General features: G+C 43.0%; 3 protein-coding genes across 4 annotated transcripts; 1 reads left to right on the top strand and 2 right to left on the bottom strand.

Moving 5' to 3' along the window:
* Positions 1–3,851: 3,851 nt before the first annotated feature.
* LOC129590637 (uncharacterized) lies at positions 3,852–6,882 on the bottom strand. Its single transcript, XM_055485972.1, has 3 exons — positions 6,269–6,882; positions 4,876–5,892; positions 3,852–4,806 (listed from the first exon to the last, which is right to left on the bottom strand). Exons 2-3 carry the CDS (start codon positions 5,745–5,747, stop codon positions 4,236–4,238), a joined length of 1,443 nt encoding a protein of 480 aa, XP_055341947.1. The 5' UTR covers positions 5,748–5,892; positions 6,269–6,882; the 3' UTR covers positions 3,852–4,235.
* A 391-nt stretch (positions 6,883–7,273) lies between these two features.
* On the bottom strand, positions 7,274–10,594 carry LOC129590683 (calexcitin-2-like). The gene is made up of 5 exons (XM_055486034.1): positions 10,345–10,594; positions 9,147–9,385; positions 8,146–8,289; positions 7,999–8,057; positions 7,274–7,625 (listed from the first exon to the last, which is right to left on the bottom strand). The coding sequence occupies exons 1-5, from the start codon at positions 10,403–10,405 to the stop codon at positions 7,571–7,573; spliced, it is 558 nt and encodes a 185-aa protein (XP_055342009.1). The 5' UTR covers positions 10,406–10,594; the 3' UTR covers positions 7,274–7,570.
* A 3,886-nt stretch (positions 10,595–14,480) lies between these two features.
* On the top strand, positions 14,481–15,822 carry LOC129590664 (uncharacterized). 2 transcript variants are annotated; one of them, XM_055486002.1, is made up of 2 exons: positions 14,481–14,936; positions 15,003–15,822. In XM_055486002.1, the coding sequence occupies exons 1-2, from the start codon at positions 14,597–14,599 to the stop codon at positions 15,620–15,622; spliced, it is 960 nt and encodes a 319-aa protein (XP_055341977.1). In that variant the 5' UTR covers positions 14,481–14,596; the 3' UTR covers positions 15,623–15,822. The 2 variants fall into 2 exon arrangements, with proteins under 2 accessions (XP_055341977.1, XP_055341976.1); XM_055486001.1 differs by having other exon boundaries at positions 15,000–15,822.
* The last annotated feature ends 2,220 nt before the right edge of the window (positions 15,823–18,042 follow it).

Here is an 18,042-nt window from a genome sequence, read left to right as displayed (position 1 = left end):
CGTGGGTAATCCGTGGCCTGAACCGTATACAACAAAAAGATCTGATACAGATTTCTGACAGTAAGGATAGATATTCTAACAGTGAGGATAGATAACTAGCCTCTCCAATTGCTTCAACACTGTAGTGCTAAAAATCCAAATTCACCTAAAAAATTCTGTATATGTAAATCCTCTAGCTCAACCTTTATTATGCCCAGGAAACTTGTACCTGTGAATTCTGAAGTCTTTTGGCTACCGACAACATGGCTAAAATTTTTTTGAATGCCATGTTACGGTACTTCGGCATTAAAATTTTTTTTAATGTGGGGATGTGTGATAAAATTAAGCAATATTCTTTTGGAAAATTTTTCGGATCGGATCGGAGTGGGTTCGGATTGGCCAAAAATATTTTCGGATCGGATTGGTCGGAGTACGATTTTAGAATTCGGAGTCGGACTGGGTTCGGATAAAATTTTTTAAGTTTGGATCGGACTGGACGCAATTTTGTACGCCGTTGCAGGGCACTACCGGAAACTGCCGAAAACGATGCCAAATTCGTTAGCTAAATGATAGATTCGTTTCAGTTTAGGGTAATTTTACGGTTCATTTACAAAAATTAAACAGTAAACGCAGAAGTGCAAATGTGAAATACACAACTTGACCATTGCTTATTGACACAAGTTATTACGAGTAATACTGAATATTACTAGAAATACTGACACGACAAATTTTTGCAATTTTCAATGGTGGCCCAGGCCGGGGCGCGGCTGGGCGTCGGGCGGTGGTTTTGATTCTTAATTATATAGTGCATAAGTCAGAAGACAGAAAGTAGCCAAGTGCAAAAAAACGTATGGTAAAATTAGTACGAGTACGGAAAAACACTATTTAATAGACAATGCTCAGATTCAGACATTCGGGTATCTTCCAACGCCTGTATAGGTTTTTTGTGCATTATGCGCAGAAGATAACGACGGGTAATGTGTGTCATCACGATCCGGAGCTTATCTGCGCTCCGAATGGTCAAAACAACAATACCGCACGTATTCAAGATACCGCGCTGCACAGCTCCGTTTTCTAACATACCCGTCCTTATCTCTATGAATCATAACTTATGCACCATAGTGCGCTGCACTGGCCGTATACCAGCCAACAGAGAAAGATGTCTGACTCTTCGTAATTTGGGCAAAATGCGGCAGTAGCAATACTAATGACTGTAGCAATAGCCGTCCCGTGGTCCGTCTACGAGACGGCTATGGCTATAGCCATTCGTATTGCTACTGCCGCACTTTGCCCAAATTGTCTAATTTGTAAATTACCTATGTTAGGTTTAATGTGGCGTTATTCATAGATTGACGCATTAACCTACGAAAGAGTATGGTGCTGTTCAAAGCTGATAAAACAATAATTCTTATCGTTCGTCGACAGAAGTAAACGAGGCACGGTCGAAGCGGTGCGCTGTCTTAATACCTGCAAAAGTTTGTTTAGCGATGGCGAAAATATTTATTATTTATGCCACATACAGGTAAAACATGTCGAAAGCGGATCTAGGGAGCGAGCTAAGCAGATTTTGTGGTTCCGTTATGCCCATGAAACTGCTTATTACGCACATTGTCTGCGATTGTCACCCGGAAAATAACAACGCCGCACATTGTAGCACGCGTCGGTGCAGCCTGCCGTTTGTGTCTCTAACGATATAAAAACAAGCTGCCGCGGTAAATAAGGCACATTATTTACGGTTGCTAATCTACGTTGCGCAATTTTTTTATGCCAGAATAATCCGTGGTTTAGCATCCCAAAATGTATTTAACAGTGGCGTTCAGTTTACTCGTCGTTTCCGTACAACTCACATCTGCCGCCAGCGCCGAACGTAAGATAAGCCGTTTAATAAGGTTGCATTGCTTTCAGATTTTCATTGCTTTTGTCTGTAGTTCTGGCATAAAAAATCACAGATGCTTTCCACATTCAAATTAGTAAAAAACTAAATTATAAAATAATTATATTTCGTGGTTGACTTCACTGTTGATGTTGTTACTACTGTAATTCCACTATAAGCAAAGCGTTCTAGTTTTCAGAAGTAAGTGCTCAAGCTTTTTCGGTTGGTTTTCAATTAAGTAACAATTTCAGCTCGTAATTGACTTAGATGGAGTAGCTATAATTTCCTTCCGTTACTTTGAATGCAGACAACAACCGCTTCAAGCGGCAGAACCAACGGCCCGAACCGTTGGGTCCCTGTCCCTGGATTAAATGCGCCAATTTTAATTTTTTCTGTCCCGTCGGACCTTGTAGTACAAAGATTTGTCGTGAGCGACCGAATGTCCGATGCTGCAATGAGGCCTGCGGTGGTGGATGCAGTTATGCTTTTTACGAAGTAATCGGAACGGAGACCATACGTGTACAGTGCTAATCTTCTTCCTGGAACTACTGTTCTGCTTTGCTTTTCGCTGCATCGACAGATTATTGTCATTGTTAAATGTTTATCTTGCAACAGCCATCGACGCAACAGAACGTTTTATTTGCGTGGCATTGTTAGTACTATAATGATTCCAGCTTACTAAACAAAATTGTGGTGTATTCACGGGGTCCCGAGTTCTGTCCTTTCTGCTTTTTTCTGCTTCTCTGATGCTTTGTCTCTTCATAGCAACTTCTGCTGTTTCGATCCTGTTTCTCTACCTACACTTCTGTAATGAATTGAACGAACGGCATAATCTTTTATTATGTCCGCTCGGGACAGCAGCAAACAACCAACTAAACTCTAGACATGACAGCAATAACGGACAACAGCAATACCGTTGCTACGACACATTAGCCATAGGTCATAATCCATTTCATGAGATACTCGTACAACCTATGTACGAGTACTTACATACAGGGGCTTTTTTAGACAACACCCCACACGCCAATCGGTTTTTTGAATAAACCGATTGCAGATTCGGAATCAGCGAATTTTTTCGATCTGGAAAGACTATCCCACCTTGAAAAACAAAATGTCGCCCCTGAGGGGTCCAGCGCCCCACACGGTACCGACCAGCGCCCCATAGAGCCACTCAGTCCCAAGTTCCGGGACCTCGACACACCAGGTTTAGACCTGCCTCAAAAACTTGGAAATCTGGTAAACGAGTTGTTCTACAATTTTTCTGATGGTGGATTCTGAATCAGCGCACCTCGTTTGACTAGAATCAGTGGTTGAAACCCGAAAAACAGCATTTCCCCCTGGGGCGCTATTGCGACCGCCGGAGGTGGCGGTATCGTGTGGGGCGCTGGACCCCTCAGGGGCGACATTTTATTTTTCAAGGTGGGATAGTTTTTCCAGATCGAAAAAATGCGCCGATTCCGAATCTGCAATCGGTTTATTCAAAACCGATTGGCGTGTGGGGTGTTGTCTAAAAAAGCCCCTGCTTACATACACTACAAATTCTTTCCATTTCCAGTTTATCTCGCTACGATCCTGAACAGTCAATAAAGGCGTCTTCGATACAACATACAGTTGCAGCACATACAGATCTTACAAAAACAAACTATCAAAATCGAAAAAAAAATCGTTAGCGCTAAGCATTATGCTGCCATTATGATTACGTACATAATTGCTTTGTTGTCGCAAATTTTTGAACGCCATGACTGCAAAGTCAGAGCCGCGTTCTTCTCAATATACGCAGCACTTCATTTTGCTGCATAGTGTCCAGAAGATTTAAACGCTGGCCATTCAAAATTGCTTTTTGATTCAGATTAAATTTACAGTAGTTAAGCTGCTTGTGAAGTTGTGATGATGTGACATAGCAACGTATATGATTATTATGAATGGCAGCTTAAAAAGCTGTCAGTATGAGATGCGCAGAGCTATCGAAAAAAGGTATTTTATGAATACGTGACACTACCCACTGCCAGGATAACAAAACAAAATATATATACCTATATGCACTATCAGCGTAGCCACGGCCCACAGACGTGATACCACGCGGGTGGAAAAACGAAAGTCTAGCTGACAGATGAAACTGCTATAACATCTATGCACGGACGGCAAACCGATGAGATAGCTAGACTGCTTTTCATGGCAATTAGTACGCAGCGCAAGGTTGCAGCCCATTGCCATTACCGTTCCGGTTTTTCCTACTGCCAAACTACATAATTTCGGTTAGAAGTTCCTGTGTAAACAATTCTGTTGTGAGACGATTATAAATACACTTTTCTCAGCTTTTTAACAAAACAGCAGTCTTTGTTGGTTTCTGAAAATACACTGACTGCCTAATCGCAGACGTGGTTTAATCAGAATCAGGAAGGTCTATCACAATGTCACTTTCCATATCAACGGTCAGCGCAAATAATAATCCATACCACGGATCACCCGGTTTAATAACTGCGGCGAAATTTGATAGCAGCTGGATATCCTTCTCCGGCAAGGTGACCGTCGCCCATCCTTCGTCGCTTTTGGTGTCGTAAAACTCTATTGCCAGCGCGTGCTGCTCTGCAGCATGTCTGCCGCCGCAGACGTATATGCGATCTTGGACAACGCAAGCTGCATGCCAGTATCTGGGTTGCGCAAGCGGCTGTACATTTTCCCAAACAGGATCAGGAGCATCCAGGTTCAGACGAACGCAGTCAGCAGTTGCAACACGCTCGGCATCGCCGCCTACAGAGTTAGGTACCTTCCCGCCGATAACGTACATGTATCCTTTGACGACCGCCACTGCAAAGTCCCATCGCATCTCCGGCAAATTTGGCAGGGACCTCCAATCGTGGTTCTCTGTGTCATATCGCAGCAAACAGTCCCATGTGGTATAGAAAATGTGGTTGCCACATTTTGCCACTGCACTTGGCGCCTCATGACTCCAACTGAAAAGCTCCCTTTAAGTCGTATAAAGCCGTATATTTGCTAAATGAAAAATGCGCTTTCTGCTATACCGATAAGTTTTCCTAGGTGTGTTCAGCGAGACAATCCTTCCGGAAAACGCGTTCATTTCCACAAAGAATTTCATTTTGTTCCAAAGGTAGACCCGGCGCTTCACTGCAATCGCTTCTTTGAATAATGGGGACCTGGAAGGCGCAATCTCACGCCATCTCCCTTCCACCAGGTTCCAGAAGTGGAACACGTTATTTACACCACCCGCATGAGTTTTTACTCGCTGAACGAATATCACTTCTGATTTTGGACCGGCTAACACGGCATATGGTCCCCATACGGCTGAAGGTGATCCGGACACTTCTTGATTAATAAAGGAATTAGTGGATGGATCAAATATCAGCACATGATCGATGTGATGACCGGGGTGAGGATAAAATACTATAACACGTCTCTTCTGTATCTTGAAAATACGTAGCAGTGCGTCTGCGCATAGTCGTTTCGTAACGTCTCGTCGCAAGCAGTGCTGGATGACCGGCGCCAAGTTTTCCGCAATGGCGCCATCCACCAACGGCACATAACCGTCGATAATCAGATGGGCGTACTGAGTATCATTCATATTGGTTTCAACATCCACAATTTTCCCGTCCAGTGCGAGGCGCTTTTTAGGCATACTTATCAAACATTCGGCCATCTCCAGAATTATGCAGCCCAAACTCCAGATGTCCGTTTTTCTTCCTGCCGGCAGTTCTAGCGCTATACGGAATAATTTTTTCAGCATTTCTGGTGACATATACCGCGTCGTACCATGGACATGCGATGCATCGCTGGAACAAGTGTGGCTTTGACGCATTTCAACTAAATCGTCTATATCGCCGATCACCAGTTTTTCGCGGTCATCTTCACCAGTTTTTACAAGGATGTTCCCGGGCATTAAATCTCCATGGATTATGTTATTATGATGCAAAACTCCAGTCCACGAACTATATGTATCGTGAATTTGATGACTTGTCTATAAGTAAAGTTGATTCGCTTGTCTTCATTGCTTTTTGTTTCCTTCAGGAGCGAAGCAAGGTCCCCTAAAAAGTTTGATGTAAAAATTTTACGGACACACAGAACTTTGATGTACCGTATAGGAGGTAACCCAAAACAAACGCTTCAACCCTTTATGCGCTCCTTCTCAAAACTTTCGAAAACATGAAAACTATAGGGTAGCGCCTAAGCGCAGTAGAGGTTTTTTCGTAATTTTATTTTGGCACTTTGACACAACAGGCACGGCCCACCGCCCGCGGGCGCCATTTGCTGTGGTACTCGACAACTGGAAGAATTTGCGCCTGCTGCAATGCCCGCAAAATCAGAATAAAATTACTGATAAAACCCGTACTGCGCTGTACTACAGTACATGTAAACTTCTAATTTTTCCACGGATATCCACGGATATTACAGTTGCCTCACCTTTGTAGTAATCCATTACCAGCTCGACGGTGACTCCACCGGAAGCAGGGGTAATGGAGACTTTGTGATAAACCACGAGATGCTTGTGAGATAGTTCAGTGAGCCGCCTCAATCTTGCCAGGGCATTCGTCCAGCTTTCTTTTTCCTCAGCATCCGAAGAGTGATCTGTGTATTGAGCGTGTATCACTTTGACAGCGATGGCCTGCTCTCCCGTGTAACTGCCGCGTTTTGTTACTTTGGCTTTATAAACAACGCCAAACGATCCGCGTCCAATGTAGTCCGTGTGTGAGTACCGGTACTGCATATTTCTTCCCGTGATTTCGGCTGCGTCGCCATTGTCAATGGTTTCCGCTGTATCGTCATCGTAAATTCTCTCCTTTGCGTCCTCATAGCCAACTATTTCGAAACTGTCTTGAGTGGCAATTCCTGCGGTGTCATTTTTGGACACGTTCTTCCTCGCAATTTTCTTTAGCAGATTCATAGTAAGCTAAATTAACTGGCCGCTTAACGCAACACGAATCCCTTCGGCAATGGTGCCCGACGTTCATTGCTCCGTTCATACTGCTTTTTATCTTCCAACCCAACAGTAAAAGCCGCTAAATTGGTCAGCTAGCCTAAATATACTGTGCTATCGGCATTTTTAAAGCAACAATTCTATGAAACCATAATGCAGCTTATGAAATAACGCTATCGTGACAAGATAACACAACCGAATAACCGCAGTCACGTAACCATAACTGCATGTATTGTGAAATCCGTTCAGTAAACGTTGCTGAGCATAATGAATGGCGTCGGCGGCTTCGAAAATTCTACACAAAGTTAAAAGTGAGTACAGATAGTAATGTTTATGTAAACTACTCTCACTGTTGTGCACACTGAAATTTGCGATAAGAATTATTTGTACAGCACAGATACCTTGCTGTTTGCGTTCTCGTGACAGGTGTTATGTAATTTCACTAATTTGAAAACACCATACATTAACGATAGTTCGCATCACATAATTCAATATATGCTTGTAAGCGTCTTAATTTCCCGTTTTACTAGAGTACTGTGCAACAGTGCAATGGCTTGTATGCCTGTATTCGACATAAAACCGCAAAACTGGTTGGCGAAAGTAAAGCACGCGTGCATTTCACAAGAAGAAAGTTACTTTGAACTTTGAACACATTATAATCCACGGATTCACAAACGCTGACGGGTACTGTGAGAAATCGACAAAACAGAACAGAGAACGGAGGTTATTGAATTGCCGGTGGCGGTCTTCTTTAATGGCGTTAGTTAGCTTGGATGACGGTTGTTTATTTAGAAAGTGGATTTTCCCAGTAAATAGTTGCCGGGCGCGGACGGCTCATTCGACCTGTCAAAAAGGAAAGTAATTTATGCCGTGACTTATGCTGCACCGGCAAGGCTATCTATTGCAGAACAGAAGCGGCTTCGATTAAAAAATGTGCGTTTGCAACAAAGCGATCTGTGTAGGATATCAGCTTGCAAATGTGCAATATCGTACTTCAGTGGCGCATGCGTATTGGGGCAAACCTAAAGCCACTTACATGGAATACAAATTATACTGAAAAGAAAGTAACACACGATAAATCTGTCCAGTTTTTGAAAATTCCCAAAACTGCTAATGCAAAACCAATATTTTATGAGCAATATAGTCAAAACGTAAAATCTTGAGATGGTATTTTTTGGTACTCGGTCCGAGTCAGTTGGATTATTTATTCACTTACAGGATGAATTCGCGGAAGCGCTTCTCAAAATCGGCTTTGCTGATTTCTCCACCGGTTCCCTGCAGCAGACAACACATAATATTTTCGATAAACGGTACACAAATGAAAGGAAACGAAATTCAAAATAATTAGCAATATTCTGCATACGTTGGTCAGTTTTTTGAAGGCCCCGCGGCATTCGTCCTGGCCGATGCCGAACTGCGTGTATGCTGCCACGAACTCCTTCTCGTCCACTTTACCATCACCGCTGACGTCCTCCACTTCGAAGAGAAAATCCTGGTAGCGTTTGACCTGCAATGCCATCCATTTGTATTACATAAATCCGCTCGCACCTTAGTTTGTCATAAACTTTAACCATTACAGATCATAACAGATGCATACTGCTTTGGACACAGTCGCTTTTCCTGAGGATCTGAGTTTCCTGCATGTTACGATACTGCATTTGCTTCAGCAGTGTGTCCGAAAACTGAGACTGAGAATGATGATCTGTTAACTTTCTAATCTTTATTGATCTTTGTTTCTTCATAGTATCAAGTTCGTTTTCACTAGCACAGACACCCGGCGGCAGATCCGGGAACTCACATGTGAGTATGTCTCACAACACCTGCTCGCAGCCGATCGCAGTGCAGGCAACGTCATACAGTCGATAAAGCAATTGCATGTTTCCTGTAGCCATTTTTATTAATCTTCCCTTATGAAAGTCATCCTTCGCAACTCGTTCAGGTACACGTAGGTCAGGTGGTGCTTAAGAGAAAAGCTGAAGAAAGGGCCATTGTTATTGGCCTTTCACTTACGCAATCAACTGAATCCCTATACCCGGGCAAATGCAACTGTGTGTACACCCACAATACACAAGTACGTCCAACGTACTTGACGCCGCCGGAAGATGCCTGATACTCTCTACAGTTGAGCTACGTCATTCTGCTCTGCCAACTACGTTAAACTACGAAGTTAGGTTGCAACCGAAATGGAATTACCTACAGTATTACATCATTCCGGCGCTCGCCGCATTTTTTTACATGCTCCCTAGTCCTACATTCGCATCAGAAAAATTCTACTGTAGCCTATGTGTTATACACAAGGCTATAAAACCGGTTTACCACCATATTTACAAAATGCATTAAAATTAAAAGGCATGCCAGACTTACCCACTGCGGCTCCTGTTGGCTGGTGATGGCCTCCTCCCACATCTTGAGCCACTCCTGCTGCGAGACGTTGCCGTCGTTGTCGCGGTCGGCCACCTTCTTCAGGTGCTCCCAGACGTAGTTCAGCGATTCCTCCACCTCGCGGTACTTGCCGCTGCCCTGGCTGACCTGGCGCAGACTAGCCACGCGCTCCAGTGCCATGTCAAAGTCCTTCCGCTCGATCGTCCCGTTCTTATTGCAATCTAAACAATTACCGGCAAAATTAGACACCGTTTCTTCTGTGCTCAATTTCTCTAACCCAAGCCGAAGAAACGAGGAATAATTATCGCACAATCAAGGCTGAAATTGTAGTTATCGGCGTGAATCCGCGAGATTATGTAATTCCCGGTCAACGACGCGTACAGATCCACACACGATAGCAGACGATTAATCTGCGCCGGTCAATACGGTTATTATTATAACCTGTATGGACTATGGATCTCGTAAGTAGACTGTATTTATCTCGAGTAAAGACACTCTGATCAATATTCATCGCTGTACATAAAAAGCAAATAGCGTGTGTAATATGCTCAAGTGCTTTTCCACAAAACAACCGCTGATTGTATGCTTCATTAGCTCATCCGCTATTCCATTCGGCTACATTCATTTCTTCCTGCACGCCTCGCTTTTCCCCGTAAAAGGACATTTTTTTCTTCGCCTGATTTTTGTGTATCGCTGTACGGTTAACTTTCCTTAATTTCAGAAGCAAATACAGAGAAAGCTGACAGAATTTTCGGTAAGTGTGTCAATGATGTAGAGCAATTTAAACTGTAGAGTGTCTACCTCTTTGCAGACTGCTGAGTGACATTACGGCATGGGTACAGCGTATTCAATCAAGTTGACAGCATCAGTGCATTTATTAATTACACATATTGTTTCGCTTCTCAATTGCAGCGGCTCCCCGCTGCGCTGGCAGTTAACCCACTTCACGCGAATAATATGACAGAAAAATGTCCAAGCATGACACTACAAACCGTTAATAATTAACGCCGCACTACGCTTATGTCAAAGTGTACGCATGACCTTTCCGAGAACATCATGTGCGAATACCGAGAGAAACCGATTTGACGTTTTTAAGCGATCCTCTTCATGAATAATTTAATTTTAAGGCAAGGAGATTTTACTAAAGATTAAGAACTTTACGATGTAATTTGTCACTCACCGAAAAACGTGTTGAACAAGTGCAGCAACTTCTTCTTCTGGAAATCCGACACGGCAGCCATGTTTTCCCTCAAATAACTGGATAAACGTATTGAACAGTCTCAGGTTACCGCGATTAAGCCGACAAGTAAACTAGGGAATCCCAGAATTCTAAGAAATACTCAAAATTCAGCGAGGATACAACGCCGTTCAGGAATCAGCAATCAAAGGGCATCGACACACGTCCAACACTGGCAATTCTCCCAAATGAAACACGCTGTTCCCTGCTTGCCGGCCGAGGGAACACGGCCTTCCCTGGATGTGTGTACAGTGTGGGGGCGGGAGCAATCAGGGATCGATTGACAGGCGGGTGGGAGCAGATTAAACATTGCGAGCACTGTGTGTGTATGTGTGCTCTGATGCCGTGGGTAAACGAGGATGCATCGTGTTAACCAAATACGCGCACTGGGTACATGTGTACTCACGGCTGACAGACGTGTAATCAGACTGCATTAGTGATGGACAATTTCAGCTTCCGGGGGAACACTGTACAGGACTTCCGTTATTCCCGGTACAAGTGTTATTACGCCGATATTGCTGCTTGCTTTTTTTTATATAGACGCTTGCTTGATTAATTTTGCACGGATGCATGCAATAAACGGGAAAAATAATAAGTACAGCAAACAAAAATTATATTGCGTGTGAAATGCTAACAAAAAAGGCCAGCATGTTTTGATTATTTTAAAAATAAATTTACGCACATGTCTTTACAATAATTTCGTACTAACTGTACAACAGCGATTCAAATAATTATCATGAAATATGAACTTCATAAAGAAAGACAATTGCGATTATTATGTTTACTTTTATTATTCAGCCAAAATTTTGGGTATAAAAGCTTATGAAATATTATATTACCTCTGTTTTAAAGTATTAGAAGACCTTTATGAAATATTAAGTATTAGAAGACCTTTATGAAATATTAGACCTGAATTATTTTGCATTTATGGAGCGACGTGGTGTTAACGCTAAAGAATTCTCGAAAAAGCTGCTGTTCGGCGGAAAACTGTTAGAGCAAACAAAATTTTCAAAAACTTCTGGTGAAGTAAATCGACAGTGATCGGCGAGCATTTTGAAAAAAAAAAGGATTATGTAACCGTAATATTTCCATTACGGGCGCAACGAACACCGCTTTAATCGCGCCCGGTTTTCGTCTAACCAGGCCACTCCAGCGCCTGAATAGTGCAATCCACCGGGGTGCTGTTTCAATTATGCATGGCTTAATGATAAATTCATATTTGTTTCCTAACAGCCAGAAAGCCATTTTCTGGAGGGGCTCTACTCGTTGCTGTTGCATACACACACACGGAAGAGAAGGACAACCGGCAAACGAGCATCCCGATTGTCCCATCTCCACACGCCAAGTGTGGCTAATCAATGCGGCCGGATTCCGATGCGCTGCATATAGATACGCCGTGGCCCGGGTGTATTTGTAATTCGCCACACTGACGGCGTCCCCGGGGGGCAATAAAGAGCGCCGACGTTATCCCGGGGGGAGCAGCATAGCGCAGGCGGCACTGTAATCATCCGGGTTTCGCCGCGTCGCGCACAAGCGCTCTCCTAGATTGCTTCCAATAAGGAGCGGCACTGTTGCGGGAAATAGTTCCTGGAATTCGTGCAAAGAGAAAATAGTTCCTGGAACTGATAAAAATGATGGGAAAAATACGGATTTAAAACAGAAAAATAAAACCCGAAAAAACAAATAAAATTGCGCTTATAAAAATAAATCGGCATTATTCACCGTCAATGTGTTTAGAGACGATTAGGAAATTAAAAACGTGAGTAATGCCGCGAATGTTTTTCCCAGAACAACCGATTTATGTTTTTTCATGGAACGATTTAATATTGCAACGTTGAGTCGTCCATTATATTGTTAAACAAAAATACATATTTTTGTGCTAATAAATTTTTCTTTAAAAAATTTAGGAAAGACAAAACGAATTTAAGAAAATATAAAATTCCTGAATATTTTTCAACGTTTTATTTAGCTTCTTTTTTGTTTTGTCTGACAAAATTTTCATGGAATTGGTTACGCAGTTTGTATTTTCAACTCTCGAGGCGTTGTACTTACAACAGGTTGTTGCTGTTATTTCTAGCGAGAGCGTTCAAAAAGTTTTCTTTCTTCAGCAGACAAACATTTTTCCGCTCTTTTTACAGCAGCGTTTATCTTTCCCAACGAACGTCATCGATTTCTCCGCCGGTGTTCTCACACAATGCAATCCAGGTCCTTTTTCTGTCAAAGCAACGGAGAGGGTTCACGAAAAGGTCAGCTGCTTTTTTTACCCACCTCCCGGTGCGCTGTTGATTAAACGATCGTTGGCAGCCCGAACTAAAAATGGGTGTTAAAGTGTCTGTCGCGCTGGCAGTATTCTTCAAGTGTGTGGATCATAAAGCACTTCAAAACGGAAGAACGCAGCGGACAATACAAAGCACGTCGTCGGGCTATTATGCCGGTGAATCGATGTTCCATTAGGGATAATTGTAGCCCGGTACATTGTCCAAACACACGGAGAGCGGGAGAGTGTACAGTGTTGCTGCTATTGATCCGTCAGCAATCAATTACACTTGGTGTGTGTTGTGTGCACAGTGTACGCAATGGATGAATGTAATGCAATCAAGGAAGACGCGCGCTGCGTTCAATGTACTTCATCAGCCCATGGACACGGGACAGCAGTACGGGACGCGGGGGAAATGAATGCCAAATTACCATTAAATGCTGCCTGTGTGTTCTGCGTGTTGGGTGAATGTTGCTCTTGAGCCGGGAAAGTGCCGTGTCAGATCAGACGGATCATTAATAATCTCCTCCGTTCAACAGCGTTTTTAAGTTAACACGGCTGTTTTTCCGATCAGGATCGATTTGGCGCCCCGGAGATATGATGTCTTTACTCTGTTTTTTTCTACGATGTCTGTCGGATATTTTTTTCTCGCACAAAACATTTCTTGAAACCCTGGCGCAACAGTGGAATGCGGTTTTCTTAACGATTATAAAAATGTTTGCGTAGTACGGTGATTGTTGCAAAATTGATTTTGTGCTTGTGATATTTGATTTGTAATTTTTGCTATTTACTTGAATTATTTTTCGAAGAATTACTGTTATTATTTACTTTCTTTTGAGACAATTTTGTCGTTTGTGGTCTTAGGACCCTTAACAATCAGTTCTTGCCCATTTTAAATAGCAAATTTAGAAAAGCGGGCTTCAAAGTTACGCAGCAGAGGGAATTGAGATGCGGCCATTACACTACAAACGCCCGTAACGAAAAATTTCTTTAAAGGAGAAGCACTGGAAATATGTAATGGTAATGATAATAATAAATCGTGTCGGTATTTTATCGTGTACGCAGTTTCCAGAACTGATTCATGCAGAAACTTGTTTCTGCTCGAACAATATTTTTACTAACTGCTACCCTTCGTATGTGTGGTGGAGTGTTGTTACTAGCATTATTGGTACTCAGCTTTAGTAGTAACTATTAGTATCATAAAAGGTACACTGCCTATGACAGCTGGGACTGCTGTTGTTTTGAGATTGAAACGAAAACTGATAGCGTAGAATCAGTAACAAATACATTGTGAGTCTCTTAACAGATTGTGAAAAATTTGGTATTAAAACATCGGCTGCGGGATTGTTTATGGGTGCTGATGTATGCGATATTAAAATGACCGCAATCCCCTTCCATTAAACACAGTTTTGTTCAATACGGGTACATCAGAAGGTCACTGTTTTAGTGCTTTTGTATCCGCAAGAAAACGTTAGCATGGAAAAGTAAGATAAGGAAAACAAAACGACTTACAAAAATATTTTGTAATTTATCCAAAAGCACCGAACTTGTCGGAGAAGGGCTGTACGTATTAAATTGCGAATATTGTTGTGCACTGCTGCGTGGCGCGAGCAAGCGCCCATTGCATGAGATAGCTAATATAGCCGGGAATAAATGTTCTCACTGAAGTTTACCAACCAACTGTTACATGCAATCGGGCTGTTGAAATAAAACAAATGCTGTAGCATTATCTTATCGCGACAAATGATTAAATAAATATTTTCCGTTTATTCTGCTTTCCGTTATAGCACAAGAAACTGCGACACTAGCCGGTTTGCAGGTGCTCTGCATCGTTTGTTCCGCTGTAAGGCAGAAACTCAAGCTCAATACTACTGACATCAGAAAAAAGCGTTGCTTCTGTTGTTGCGCGGCTAGATTATTATCAAATTGTGGAAAGCGATGGGAAACAGATCTTCTGTAGTCGAAATAATTGGCAGCAATATGGGGTACCGCTATTCTAACGGGGACTTAATTGGAAGCGGATCCTTTAACCCGGTTTACAAAGCTGGAGTTTCAAAGCGTGCGGATTATACTGGCGGAGATACGATAGCCGTCAAAGTATCGTGCATTAAATTTTATTCCCATTCCCGTGCCGACATTGAGAGATGGGAGAAAGCGGTCAAGAGGTTGAGACTTTTAACACAACTGGCACACGGAAATCTTGTTGCGTATCACAAAATTACTATTTTTAAAGCGCCCAGTGAAGCAATAGTTGAAATGGCAATGGATTACCATAAAAGTAAGAAAACTGATATACTTATTCTTGCCTGATTATGGCATAATTATGCTGAGTGCTTTGCAGCAGATCTTGCCAAATTTCTTAAAGAAGTCAGTAAAAACGACAATCTGCATATATTAAGTTACTACCATTTCATCGGCCTCGCGCGAGACTTAAATCGAGGGCTAGCATTCTTACACAGCAATGGAATTGCTCACGGAGATTTAAAACCTGCCAATATTTTGGTGAAGGCGCGGGAGAGCTGCAGCGCAGACTACCTTATGATTGCTGACTTGGGCGGCTTGGAGCAAATACAGGACGACGCCGTAAGTTCCAGAGATTTCTCGCACTTACGCGGCACACCACGCTATATGTCACCCGAGAGGCTGAAGAAATTCGCTCGAATGGACACAGACGCCCCGGGGCGAGCAGCCGATATTTGGAGTCTGGGATGCATAATTCTGGACATGGCTGAATGCTCTAAACGTGTACCAGAAAAACGCCTTATAAAGGATGGCGTCATCATTAATGCTGGAAGCCATCTTAACGACAATCAATTCGCGGACCTGATCGTTCAAGGCTACGTTCCATTTGTATGTGACGACATCGAGAGCCACGTGGCGGATCTCATTCGAGAGTGCTTGCTTCCAGTGAGCGCGGACAGAATATCTGCAAAACTCTTGCTAACTTTGTTGAATATATTTTAAAAGCATGTCCATTGTTAACGAGAAAAATGTATGATTACTCTTTTTTGACATTCCAGTCAGCAGATATTTTTTATGTTCGATGCTTCAACCTGTTTTGTGGCACATAAGGCGTCTTACAAAAGTGGCACAAGCTGTACCAGACTTGAAATTTGCCATAAGTGCCGCGTTGCGGACCAAACTTTGAAACAACACGCCGCACAGTAAACAGCCGCAACCTCACCGCAAAAGTACCTACTTGTGGAGATTAACGCGAGCTTTTTACAACGAAATAGTCCTTCGAAATTGAGGGGCGAGTCCATTCCAGTAGCATTAAGCACCTACTTACGTATCAGATTACGAAAAATTATTATCACGTATACTTTTATACATATAAATATATATAAAAGTTCGGTAGTGCACACTGCACCGAGTGAAAGGTACGTGTATTGGTAGTGTACCGAGTGCATGGTATTGCCAAAGGTTGTGCACGGAACGAAAGGAAGTGCAAAAGGTTGTCTACGGAGTGAAAGGGTGCAATGATCATTGATTTTGTCATACACAATCCAGCCAAATGTCGATCGTATCGTAGTTAACTGGCGCTAACAGGACTGATGTAGTATACATTTCGTGCCCGCATATTTTGCGCTTGATTATGCAGTAAACAGCAGTTGTAAAAATTTTTTTAACAAGGACACATTTCGCGAACTGTCAATTTTATTCTTCGCAGAATGGTAATACATACCACCAACCCTACGTACAGAGTAGTACGCGCTGGCGATTACATTTTCCAGTTGTTCCGAAGTATATTTACACTGTTGTCCCTTGTCGGCAAAACTGACCATTTTATGCAGCAATGCCAGTTTGGGTATTGGCCAGACATCGTTACTGGGTGGTAGCAGATTGCTCCCACCGTGTCTATTGATCCTCCTCATTTTTTGTCGGTTCCGCCGATTTGTGTACACTACGTAGCCGATCATCGGCTCTTCTGGAGAATAAAATGCGTATTTCCCGGTACGATTTTTCCTGCTAGAAATTCCGAGACTTTTTTTATAAATTCGCTTAGGAATAACTGTGAATGCGACAAAGCTGGAACCAAAAAAATGCAAGAGAAGAGAATTTTTAGCAACTATGTAATAACAAATTAATGGCAACCGACAGCAGAACACGAGCAGGCAAGTGCTGCATGATGAATTACAACACCGTTAAACCATGCCACCACTTCACGTTATTTCTTATCGCTAATTTCAAAGCACAGTGCGGCTACAGTGCGGCGAAATAAAAACACAGCCGGTACTTTGCGATTGCTTTATGCGGCTACTCTGTAGTTGTTTCGAAAACGGCTCGGTTTACATGTTCAGCAATGCATTAATCAGGTGACAGACAGAACATTCTGTGCAAAGTACGGTAATTCATTCACGCAGAGTTACAATGGAGGCTATAACACTGCAACAGACAGATCGTATGCAGCAGCTCGCAAACGCGAGCGCCAGCTTTATTTTAACGCGCAATGGCGCTAACCGGCTCGGGCAGAGCAAGACGTTCAACAGAACCAGACTAAGAGAATTCTAAACAGGTAGACAGCAAGCACATCTCTAGGGAAGGCGCCAATCCTCTGCTTCGACTGATCTCCCTGTCTCCTTCCATTTGGCACGATTGGTGCTGCGGACATCACAGGCCTTTCAGTCCAAGCCGTTACTGAGTAGCCAGGGTGGTATTGTGATCCTCCATCTCCCGTGCCCGTCTCCGTGGTGGTATTGCTGCCTCAGCCAAGCACTTCGCACACAGGCCTTGCGGGCCGTGCACTCGCAGCCTGAACTCAGAGTGGTCACCCATCTAAGTCCAAACCGCGCTCGATGTAGACTATCTTTCAAAACCCGAAGGTTTATCCATTTAGCCACAACGAGTGTGCTAGTATCATCTGTTACGATACCTTGAAGACTTTTTGCGTGGGGCCATAATTTACTGCCACAGCCAATCTTGTGCGTTTTGTCTACAACCTCGCGCGGTCGCGCCGGTTGCTCGTGATTGTTGCATACGTTAAGCTGATCGATCAAACAAACTAACGGCCGAGCGGATTCTTTAATAATGCTCTATCAACCTGGTTACTTTTTCCTGCCGGCTACACGTACTATCTTGCCAGCGATAGCGTGCTCTGATAAGCTGAATATCCCCATACCTATTTCACAACAGCGAAAGCAGTCTAAATTGCCAGCCGGTCTGCAAATGCTATTGAAACCCTTTAGATGCCACCGCAATCAGAAAAATAAAATCCTGTTGAATAATGTTTGCCCACTGCCCTACTCAAGGGGCTTTCACTGTATTGTATACAGTGAAGATACTGTATTGTATGAAATACAGTATTGTATACAGTATCTGTATTGTATGAAATACATACAGCCCCTAGAGAACCGCGTTGGTTTGCCACACGTTATTAACTGCTT

This window comes from Paramacrobiotus metropolitanus, unplaced genomic scaffold, assembly GCF_019649055.1.
Source record: "Paramacrobiotus metropolitanus isolate TYO unplaced genomic scaffold, Prichtersi_v1.0 Parri_scaffold0000041, whole genome shotgun sequence".
Taxonomy (NCBI): Eukaryota; Metazoa; Tardigrada; class Eutardigrada; order Parachela; family Macrobiotidae; genus Paramacrobiotus; species Paramacrobiotus metropolitanus.
This window is presented reverse-complemented; position numbering and strand designations above follow the sequence as displayed.